The 11,415-nt window shown below is 52.8% G+C and overlaps 1 protein-coding gene across 2 annotated transcripts; it reads right to left on the bottom strand.

The window, feature by feature from the left end:
* Positions 1–1,057: 1,057 nt before the first annotated feature.
* C17H12orf43 (chromosome 17 C12orf43 homolog) lies at positions 1,058–11,231 on the bottom strand. 2 transcript variants are annotated; one of them, XM_005891491.3, is made up of 6 exons: positions 11,068–11,231; positions 7,477–7,519; positions 7,179–7,277; positions 3,475–3,548; positions 2,836–2,926; positions 1,058–2,340 (listed from the first exon to the last, which is right to left on the bottom strand). In XM_005891491.3, exons 1-6 carry the CDS (start codon positions 11,192–11,194, stop codon positions 2,001–2,003), a joined length of 774 nt encoding a protein of 257 aa, XP_005891553.1. In that variant the 5' UTR covers positions 11,195–11,231; the 3' UTR covers positions 1,058–2,000. The 2 variants fall into 2 exon arrangements, with proteins under 2 accessions (XP_005891553.1, XP_005891554.1); XM_005891492.3 differs by having other exon boundaries at positions 1,058–2,337.
* Between the last annotated feature and the right edge of the window lie 184 nt (positions 11,232–11,415).

Raw genomic sequence — 11,415 nt, 5'->3', positions numbered from 1 at the left:
TCCACAGTCTGCTGGACGGGTGACCAGGACATCTGAGCCTGCAAACCTTTACTGCTCACCGGGCAGCTGCTCATCCCTGGAAAACTGCGCCTCAGTCCCCATCCCCATCCTGCCAGCTTCAGAAACGGGGCCTTCAGAGGAGGGTTGCTTCAGTGCTCAAGTGGGGACAGTGGAGAGCTGGAGAGCAGAGCCTGTTCCTGGTGGGTCACGGGGAGGGACTGTCCCTGCTGCCCAGGGTAAATCCTGTCGCTTGGAACACAACCACCCCGAGGCTGGGAGCCCTTGCATCCAGCAGGGAACTGCCAGCCACACTTCTCAGGACAGCAGCCCGTGTAGCTGGCAGAGGTCATAGGTCAATGTGGCCCCAACTCTGTCACCTATGCCCCAATCAGGCCATTCCACCTAGCCCCCTTGCTATTAACCGCATGCCCCTTTAGACCTACCTGTCCCCACTCTCCTAAGCCTCACCTGAGTGGCTCCTCTGGGCTGGGGCCTGGGGAAACGCAGGCCTCTCCAGCTTTCTTCCACCGAAGCCAAACTTCTCCCCAGCCCGTGACCTCTGGTTTTCTTCGACATTTTGTCCCCCCTGAGCACCACACCTTCTGAGGCCAGCCTGGCATCCTGCATCTACTGGAAAGCCCCCCACCCCTGCAGGCCTAGGCGTCATCCCTGCCCCTGGTGAGAGCCTGGTGCCAAGTCGAGGCTGTGGGGCGGAACACCCTTCCCGGCTTCGGGAGTGAAGCTGCTGAGCTCAGAAAGCAGCAAGGCCGGGGAAGCAGAGCTGAGGGGCCCAGAGGGAGAAGAGAGGCAAGATCAGTGGAGGGGTTGCACCTGGGAGCTAGGGCCAGCTAGCTGAGGGGAGGGTTCCCAGCCCGCCCCCCCCGCCGAGGAGGCTGAGGTCCTGAGTGATAAGGCAGCCATGTCAGCCCAGGGCTCACATGACCTCATCTCCCGGGTGGGGGGGGGGGCTGCTGCAGATAAGCCGGCCCTCGTAGACCACCTCCATCCTGGATTGAGGACAGGGCAAGGAGAGAACTAGCATCAGCGCAGCCTGCAGTCAGCTGAGAGCGAGCCTGTACATTTATTTAACTTTTAGTAAAGTAAACACGGATCGTGTCCAATATCTTGCTTGTTGTATAGGTGGGGTGGGCAGGCGGAAGGGGGCTCGGGGCCTGAGGAGGGGCGGGGCCGGCACACACACTCTCACATCCCACCTCTGTCTTCCTGGCTCCACCGAATCTCCGCGGCCAGGCCACCGAGCTGGAATGCCTCCTTCACCATGAACTTCTGCTCCTTCTTGCAGGACACGTGGGTCCAGGAGTCCCAGGCCACGAGTGCTGTGACACTCCCTGCAGTCTTGAAGCTGGGGTGTGGGAACACTTCCTGGGGTGTAGGCAGGAGGACCCCACCTGCATGATGCTCATCAAGCTCAGCACTGACTTGGGATCAGGGGCAGCACCCAGATCTCTTGTTACATTTCTGTTCCCTCGACATTTTCCATAATCTGGCTGGCTCAGAGACACGATCACACATGGCATATTCACATTGTGGAGACAAAATTCTGGAAAACCGGGTGTGGGGGCAGAGTAGATCTCTCTCTTTTCTAGACAGTGTTTTATGAAGCCTGTGTGGAGGGAGACACACAAGGGGCTCTGGGGCCTCGGGGGCCCACCCCACCTTGTCTCCTTCAGGTCGTCTCCTGCACCAGACTGAGGCGGCGGGAGCTCGACTACTTGGCCTTCAGCCCTCAGTGACTGGGAATCTCCTTCTTCCTGGGGTCACAGAATGTTCTGGTACCACAGGCCTCAGGGGGAGCACAGGAGGGCAGGCCCCGCTCACCCTATGACCACTTCTCGGCCCCTACGCCTGGGCTGGCCCCAGTCACGGGCAGAGCCTGGACTCGCCAGCCAAGTTCTTACATTGGAGAGGGACTCAGGGCTCAGACAGGCTAGTCCCTGTGGGAAGCCTGAGCTGGTGGGCTCCCGGCCCGCACGCTGGGCTCAGTTCGAGGGAACGGCAGCAGCGCTCTTTGTTGGCGGGGACGGGGAGGCCTCACTGGCCTTCTTTGTCTTTTTCTTCCGTTTCTTCTTTTTGGTCCCAGGGGGCGCCTGGTCTCCGTTGAGCTGGGCAGACTCCTTTTCCTGCCTCCCGACTGCGGCCTTGCTGGTGGCGGTAGCGGCCACGTCAGCACTGTCCTCCTTCTTGGCTTTCTTTTTCAACTTCCGTTTCTTCTTTTTCTCCACGGAGACATGGCCATGGATGGCGGACTCCTGGAGAATGTCAGAAGCGGACACAGCCGCCTCCCGGCAGCGCCGTAACTCCTCGTCGCCATCATCGCTGCTGCCGGGGAGGGTGGGGGGAGTGTTAGTGGGACTCGGGACTGGGCCTCAAAGGCGCCGCGCCTGCCCCAGGCCAGGCCACCAGACGGAGGCCAGGGAGAGACGGCGGTATGTGGAGAACTCAGGCTTGGCCGGGGGGCAGACCTGGGTTCCCACACAGGCTTCTCTCCTTCCAGGCTGTGTGACCTCGTTTCGTGACTTAACCTCTCCAACCCTCAGGGTCTTCACCTATCAAGTGGGGATCTTAACAGAGCCCAGGCTTCACAGGGATGTCCCAGGAGTGTGTGTCAGGCACGAGATAGGTGCTCCGAGAGCAGTCAACATCTAGCCCCCAGTGGAAACTCTCCCGCTCCCACTGAGCTACTATGTCTCCAGCTACCTGGTGGGACTCCTCCTGGGCCCAGGCCTGACTGGGGTCCATGTGGCTATCTGTGGGTGGAAGTGGGGGGGATCTGGCCAAAATGAGGGAACCTGAGGAAAGGACGCGTCATCTCACCTGGAGCTGGAAGGCAACCGTTTCCGGCAGGGCTGGGGAGCAGCTTCCTTCTCGGGGCCTCCAGGGATGGACGTGAAGAAAAGGCGGAAGCCTGCAACCCATGGGGACAGAGTCAGCACAGCCAGGGGCCCCCAAGTGCCGAAGCTGCCCCATCTCTGCCCTCACGGAGCCCCTGGTCCAGAGGGCATCGCTCCTGTCTAATAGAGAGTGGTGCCTCACAGGATGAGAGGCAGCATGCTTCCTTCTGCTGCAGCGAGGGGACTGGGTGCTTGAGGGGTTGCCGGCCACCAAGTCAAGCCAGCAAGTCTCCCGAGGCTTCTGGGACTCAGCAGCTGAGCTACCTGCCTATGGCAGCTTGCAGAGTGGTCAGTGAGTCAGGCAGGGGACAGAGACTTGTGTGCGAGAGGCTGTGGGGTGCAGCAGGCGCTCCTGCTCAGGGTCACCTCGGGCCAGTGGCCACATTCCTGGCCCCAGCTCCCCTCATGGGTCCCCCTGTGAACACGGTCACCATAACATCTGCCTCGGACAGGGCCTGCAGGCATGAAGGAAGATAATATGCCAAAAGGGCATTTCGTAGCTCCAGACTCACAGGCGGGGGCTTAATAAAGGAACGCTGTTATCAATAGTTGAGCTGCTCACCGTCATCCTCCAGGGCGCCTTGCTGCACCTCGGCCTTTCTTGGCTCCTTCACGATTTCTGAAATGGTAATGGAGCTACAGGAAGAGACAGTGGATTTAGGATGAGATTTTGGGTAACAACAACAAATATTCTTTTTAATTAAAACTTCTTTTTGTTGTTGCTAAGTGGAGGGGATAGAGTAATGCAATGCTACTCATGGATGCAGAGGGCCCCCAGCTGATGGGAACATGCCTGGTCACAGCCATAATGTGGTGAAGAGCCCCTGTCAGCTCAAACGATGGTGACTCACTGGTTCAAACCCTACTTTATCCCACAAAGTGCTGAAGAAGTTTTGAAGATACTCATAGTATAACAGAATGCAACTTCAAATAAGGCAAAGAGAAAATGAGAGCAAGAGGGACAGAAAGAGCCGGAAGTGTGGCCAGGAAGCCCGAGAGACTTGCTAGACAGAGGGCACACATTTGGTTCTGAACTTCCTGGCAGCAAGCACGAAAAGGGAAATATGACCAGTTGAGGAAAAGAACGTTTCAGAGGTTCAGCTCCTATAACAGGCAGACCTGCTTTTTTTTTTTTTTAAATATTTAAAAAGCTTGAGTTAATATATATTGACACTCAGTGCCAAGAAATAATATGGGGAGACCCCATGTATTCCCCACCTGGTTTCTCCCTCGGGTAACACTGTGTGTAACTAACATCCATGATCACAGCTGAGAAACTGACTTTGTTACAATCCACTGACCTTTCTCAGACTTCAGACCTGGGTTTTGAGTTCTGATTTTTGTCACTTACTAACAAGGAACTCCATCTCTCTGAACCTGTGTTACCCCTCTGAACACTGGGAGTGATGAGACTCCCGGCCTCCTAGAGCTGTTACAAGGTTCAAATGAGAAAGTGAATTCTAATCCCTGAGGATGGAGCCCGGCTGTGAGCCAGTAAATGCCAGCTATAACGATGATGAAGATGATTACTGCTGTAAGATAAGCAATCAGTAGAGTTTCCTGGTGGCTCAGTGGTAAAGACCAAGCCTACCAATGCAGGTTCAATCCCTGGTCCGGGCAGATCCCACACGTCATGGGGCAACTAAACCCGTGAGCCACGACCACTGAGCCTGTGCTTTAGGGCCTGCGAACTGCAACTACTGAGCCCACGTGCCACAACCACTGAAGCCCGTGAGCCTAGAGCCTGTGATCCCAACCAGTGAAGCCACCGCAGTGAGAACCCCTCGTACCTCAATAAAGACGAGCCCCCGCTCGCCACAACTAGAGAGCCTGAGCAAAGCAATGAGGACCTGGCACAGCCGAAAAGAAAAGATAAGCAATGAGCTCCACAGGACCCCTTTCTCTAGCACAGACAAAGAGGGGAGAACTGCCGAGACCAGGAAGCAGGTCTCGGGGAGTGCTAGCGAGGCAGTCACCTCCCAACTGGAGACCAACGCTCTCAGCAACGCCCTTGCAGCAAACAGAACGATGTGCTGGGCGCTTCTCCTAACTGCCTTGTGTAGGTGCCAGAGGCCTCATCCTGCATGGGACACGGTCTGGGGAGAGGGAACAGAAATGATGCCAACAGGGTCCTGACCCTGAGCCGGGTATCTAACCTGGTGGTTCAGTGTCAGTCAGCAGGGACATCAGGTGATGTCTGGAGACACAGCTGGTTGTCACGGCTAGTGGAGCAATGTTACTAGGATCTCGTGGGTAGAGGCGAAGTATGCTGCTAACCCTCCTACAGCGCTCAGTACAGCCCCACACAACCATGGTGCCAAGCCATGTTGCCACCATGGACAAACCATGTCCATGGTGCCAAGGGACCAACTGGGGTATCATTTCTCTGTGCGTGCTACATTGATTCAGTCGTGTCTGACTCTGTGCGACCCTATGGACTATAGCCCATCAGGCTCCTCTGTCCATGGGATTCCCCAGGCAAGAATACTGGAGTTGGTTGCCATTTCCTTCTCCAGGGGATCTTCCCAATCGAACTCACATCTCTTATGTCTTCTGCACTGGCAGGCAGGGTCTTTACTGCTAGCACCACCTGGGAAGCCCTTAAAACACAAGATACTGGCTCAGGATAGCTGTGCTAAGTCATTTCTTTGGAGAGGAATAAACACAGAACGCTGCAGGACCTATCCTGATGGTGGGTGACCAACACCCGGTGGATTTCCACCTGGGAAGCGCTCGTCACGGGTCACTGCAATGCCAGGTGGCCCTGGTTACCCTGAAGCCGAACGGTCACTGAGAAAAAGCACTCCCTCGGACTGAGATGCCCAACTGACCTTCCTAAACACGTTAAGCACATTCCCAGATTGGGGACTGGCACTAAGGCCATGGGGGTGCAGGCTGCTGAGGGCTGGCCCAAAGTTCTGTCTGGATTAGCAGCAGCTGTGCACTTTGGGAGGGCTCATCTGTCCTTTTTGATGGTTACTTCACATTGAAGGACTATGGCCCAAACATCCTGAGTCTCCCTTTCAAAATCTGCTTGGGCTTTGTCAAGTGAGAATGGATCTAGCCCAGCCTGCCCGGGACCGAGTCCCATGCCACGCCACTGGTCATCCGCGGAACAGAGGCACTGTGGCCAAACATGCTTGGAAGATGCCGGACTACACAAATTTATGCAGGACTCTCTACTGTAGGACTTCTCAGAGCCTTGAAGACACTACCAAGCATCTAAATCTCCCAGGGCAGGGCTTCCCTGCTGGCTCAGTGGTAAAGAATCCGCCTGCCAATGCAGGAGACATGAATTCGATCCCTGATCCAGGAAGATTCCACATGCCGCAGAGCAACTAAGCCCACTAAGCCAACTAACAGAACTACTGAGCCTGCGCTCTAGAGCCTGGGAGCCACAACTACTGAGCCCACATGCTCTAGAGCCCCTGCTCTATAACAAGAGAAGCCACTGCAATGAGAAGCCTGTGTACTTAGAGAAAAGCCTGCACAGCAATGAAGACCCAGCACGGCCAAAAGTAAATAAATAAAATTATAAAGATAAATTAATTAACTTCCCAAGGCACGGTGGGTATGCAGAGTACAGCATTTCTCCACCTCCTCTTTGCCGCTGGAACCCTGGTGCCCAGAGCCACACTCTGGACTCGAGTTCCTGGGCACCTACTTTAGGAATGCTGATCTGGATCTTTTTTTTTTAAAGTATTTCTTTGGCTGCGCTAGATCTTACTTGTGACACACGTGATTTTTTCTTCAGTTGTGGCATGTGGGAGCTAGTTCCCTGACCAGGGACTGAACCTGGGCCTCCTGCACTGGGATCGTGGAGTCTTAGCCACTGGACCACCAGGCAAGTCCTGCCAACCTGGATCTTCACAGGTTATATTCTCGCAGCACCTGTCATACAGTAAGCACTCAAGAAACAGGAATTCTGCTGGTGCCTTGCCCTCTTGTGGTGGGAATAAGCTCTTGCATCTCGGGGTCCCCTCTTCCTCTGGGGGCAGCAGGAGAGCACAGCAGTTAAGAGCAGGGCCCTGGAGTTGAGCCCACTCTGCTCCCTCCTCCGTGACTGCAGGCACATGCTTCTTCTCACAGATGGGAGCCTTCTCCCACAGCTGGAGGACAAGGATGACGACAAGCCCTGCATGGCAGGGTGATACCTTGTGCTTACCACGGTGCCAACTGACATCTGCTGAGCTCCCAGGCCTCGGGGGCCGTGACTCCTGGAATGAATGAATGAGGGCAGGAAAAGAGAACGTAGGTGTTTGTTACCTGTCCAGCAGGGCTCCCAGTTTCTTGGCTACGTGGGCTCGGAATTCGGGGGTGGTCTGAAGCTCGTTGCCGTCTTGTTCATGCTCATCTACCTTGTGCCTGCAACACATACACAAGGACCTCACCTCCTGCCAGCTCAGAGGCTGCCCCCGAGAGGGTGGGGAAGACATGTGTCTTGCTCACCCTGACATACCAGGTATAGCAGGGAGTACATGGGGTGTGTGTGTTGAGGGGGCAGGTGGCAGGGGCCAACATCAATGAATGAAAAGATGAAATCTGAATACAAAGTGCACAGTACCTGAGGCTTGGCTGGTTGGCTGGCAACTTAGCATTTGTAGCATCTGTGGAAATAATGAACACTGAGGTATTTACAGAGGAAACAACTACACCATCTGTTGTGTGCTGGGCACTATTTTATGTCATTTACGCCTATAACTTGTTGAATCTTTCCAAAAACCTGATGGGGCTAATGGGGGTGGGGGTGGAGGTGGAGCAGTCACCATCCCCCATTTACAGAAGAGGAAACTGAGGCAAGGAGATGTAAAATAGCTTGTTGTTGTTCAGTGCTAAGTCATGACTGACTGACTGCAACCCCATGGACTATAGCCTGCCAGGCTCCTCTGTCCATGGGCTTTCCCAAGCAAGAATGTTGCCATTTCCTTCTCCAGGGGATCTTCCTGACCCAGGGATCAAACCCATGCCTCCCTGGGGAAGCCTGTTAAATAGCTTAGCCAAACAGCTAACAAACGACAAGAACTGGGATGAGGATCCAGGCTGTCTGGCTCCACAGCCCCTCTTCATCACCATGCTGAATGAGCACGTCTAAGTGTACTTTGATTCCAGCATTTATTGAGTGCCCACTGTGTGCTTAGCTGTGTGCTAAGTGCTCTGGAAGAGAGAAACGAAGGGGGCTCAGTTATGCTGATCACTGGACGGGGAGTCTTGCTAGGGTCTCAGCTTCCTCACCCCTTAGAGGCCCCTTTCCGGCAAGTTCATTCATTTAAAAATCATTTTGCTGAGCAAGGTATAGGCCCTGGGGATACCATGGTGAACAGACACCAGCCCTTGTGAAGTTCACATCATGCAACCTCTCACTCAATAAATTTGTGGAGCAAGTATGAGCCACAGTTGACTCTAGGTACTGGGGTTGGAGGGGTGAAAGGAAAAAAGGCAGGATAAGTAAAGAAGCAATTGTAGAAGAAAGGAAAGCATTATATATGAAGGGAATCACATAAAGTATGACGATCGTGGAGAGAAGGCATGTAACCCAGTCCTCCTGAAGAGATGGTGTCTCAGCTGTATTAAAGGATAAATGGGAGCCAGACAGGAAGGGGAAATGTGTCCATGACGAGAGACCAACCACATAACTGCTCTTTACTGGGCCTTTAATGTGTGCCAAGCACTGCAGATACATCATCTCCACTCCTTACAACGGTGGGTACTATCCTTAACCCCACATTACAGATGAGGAAATTTAAATACAATGAGACTTAAGTACCCCGCCCAAATTCTTCCTGCTAGTGAGTGGTGGCAGGACTTTACTTTTGGGGGCTCCAAAATCACTGCAGATGGTGACTGCGGCCATGAAATTAAAAGACGCATGCTCCTTGGAAGAAAAGCTATGACCAACCTAGACAGCATATTAAAAAGCAGAGACATTACTTTGCCAACAAAGGTCCGTCTAGTCAAAGCTATGGTTTTTCCAGTAGTCATGTATGGATGTGAGAATTGGACTATAAAGAAAGCTGAGCGCCAACGAAGTGATGCTTCTGAAGTGTGGTGTTGGAGAAGACTCTCGAGAGTCCCTTGGACTGCATGGAATTCCAACCAGTTCATCCTAAAGGAAATCAGTTCTGAATATTCACTGGAAGGACTGATGCTGAAGCTGAAACTCCAATACTTTGGCCACCTGATTGAAAGAAGCAACTCATTGGAAAAGACCCTGATGCTGGGAAAGATTGACGGCAGGAGGAGAAGGGGACGACAGAGGATAAGACAGCTGGATGGCATCACCGACGTGATGGACATGAGTTTGAGTAGGTTTCGGGAGTTGGTGATGGACACGGAAGCCAGACATGCTCTAGTCTAGGGGGTTGCAAAGAGCTGGACGTGACTGAGTGACTGAACTGAAATGAACTGAGTGAGTGGTGGAGATGGAAAGGCATTTCTGCACACAGAAAATAAAAAGAAAATGGCAGAGTTATGGTGACCACAGATGAGAGGACATAGTATGGTCTGGAGCCTAGCTGTGGAACGTGTGGCAGGAAAGCAAGCTGGGAACTGATTACCAAAGGCTGGGAATTGATTACCAAAGGGTTTGTAAATCCTTTTATTTATTTATTATTTTAACTTTTACAGAAATTATTTATTTACTCAGCTCTGCCGGGTCTTAGTTTCGGCACTCTGGATCCTTAGCTGCGGCCTATGAACTTCTTAGCTGCAACATGCAGTCTAATACCCTGACCAGGGATCCAACAAAGGCCCCCTGCACTGGGAGCACGGAGTCTTAGCCACTGGATCACCAGGGAAGTCCCTAGGGCTTATGAGTCCTTTAAAACAAAAGCAGGAGTTAACCTTGCTTTGCCATGGCCTGCTCTGGCAGCCTGGATCCTTCTCAGAATAATCTTTTAGATGCAAAAAATACAACACATAGGATTACAAAGAAAACCAGTGATAGTGAAATTCAGTTATCATTAAGAGTAAAAAGCAAAATTTGGGATACTTTAATACATATGCTTCTTCATTAATGTATTAAAATCTACTGATGGGCCTAAAAATTACTGTAATTTTAAAAAAATTAATTAATTTATTTCTGGCTGCGCTGGGTTTCCGTTGCTGCCTGAGGGCTTTATCTAGTTAAAGCAACTGGGGGCTACTCTCTGGTTTCTGTGCTCCGGTTTCTCATTGCAGAAACCGGCTTCTCTTGTTGCAGAGCACCGACTCCAGAGCTTACCAGCTCTGTGGTTTTAACGCTCAGGACTTAGTTGTCCTGTGGCATGGGGGATCTCCCCGGACCAGGGATGAAACCAGTGTGCTCTGCACGGGCAGGTGAATTCTTAACCTCTGGACCACGAGGAAAGTCCAAAATTACTTTAATTTTAAAGCAGGGATGAGTGGAAACGATTTTTTTCCCAACATATTGTGAATAAAATATTTTTGATATATCTGAAAGACTAATGGGATTTGAAAGTCTGAGACTTTTGTTAAGACAAAGTAACAGGTATCGCCAAAACTACTGCGGTTGTTCACACGCATGATGGAAAGACAGGCTAAATTTCAGAGACTGGAGAAAGTGAGATGAAATATTTTTCCCATTAATATTCACAAGTCCTCTGCACTTTACCCACCATTGGGCGCCCTTATGTTAAGGGGTCTGGGATTTATTTCCAGGGCACTAGGGAATCAGTGAAGGACAAGAAAGATAGTGAAGAATGGGGAAGGCTGGTGTGCTGCAATCCATGGGGTCGCAGAGTCTGACATGACTGAGCGACTGAACAACAGCAAAGGGAGTCACGGTCAAGGAGGTGTGCGACGCAGCTCGCTGGCAAAGTGGAGCCGAAGAAAGGCTGGATGCAAGAATCCAGCTGTCGCAGTAATCTCCGATGAGTGGCGGGCCGCCCAGGGTGCAACAGTTAGGATGGACCCAAGAAGGCAGAGTCAAGAGATACTCTGGTGCCTTGGTTTCCCTGACAGGGATAATGAACAACCCGCCCCGCTGCCCTGGTCCGTATTTTGACTCTAAATCCTACTCTAAACCCTACCCAAGCCGTGGAGCCTCCTCAGGGAAAGAAGTCGAATCCCGGTGACACCCTCTTCACCGTCCATCCTCTCAGGCCTGAGGGGAAGATCATACGCTCTACGTCCAGACCCCCCGAATATAGTCCCCTACCGACTCCTGGCTTCTCTGGACCCCTCGGGCGCTGCTCCAAGCCCCAAGCCGGCAACGCTGCCTCGCGGCACCGTTCCAGCTCCTCTTCATCGCTGCTGCTGCTGCTGCTGCTCTCCAGATCGCTCATGGTGCCACGGGTGCCGCCACCTTGAAGCACCGCAAAGGATTGTGGGGAGCGCCTCCAGGCGCGGTCGTCCTCTTAGGATCCCCAAAGGGAGCTGAAAAACGCAGGGCATTGTGGGGATTGTAGTTCTTAGACTCAGGCCGTCATTGGTCCTAAATTGTCCTGAAGGGTTTCCTGAAACGTGAGAGCTGGAAGGGCCTAAGAGATCAACAGATCTATCCTTG

Source organism: Bos mutus, chromosome 17, assembly GCF_027580195.1.
Source record: "Bos mutus isolate GX-2022 chromosome 17, NWIPB_WYAK_1.1, whole genome shotgun sequence".
Lineage (NCBI taxonomy): Eukaryota > Metazoa > Chordata > Mammalia > Artiodactyla > Bovidae > Bos > Bos mutus.
This window is presented reverse-complemented; position numbering and strand designations above follow the sequence as displayed.

What these genes read in the sequence shown, in the direction of transcription:
- C17H12orf43 (XM_005891491.3), bottom strand. Translation starts at nt 11,194, where the DNA reads ATGAGCGATCTGGAGAGCAGCAGCAGCAGCAGCAGCGATGAAGAGGAG. An exon ending in GCCAACCAGCCAAGCCTCAG is followed by an intron (nt 7,278 to 7,476) that starts GTACTGTGCACT and finishes TATGTGTTGCAG; the next exon opens with GCACAAGGTAGATGAGCATG. An exon ending in AGGCGCCCTGGAGGATGACG is followed by an intron (nt 2,927 to 3,474) that starts GTGAGCAGCTCA and finishes CATGGGTTGCAG; the next exon opens with GCTTCCGCCTTTTCTTCACG.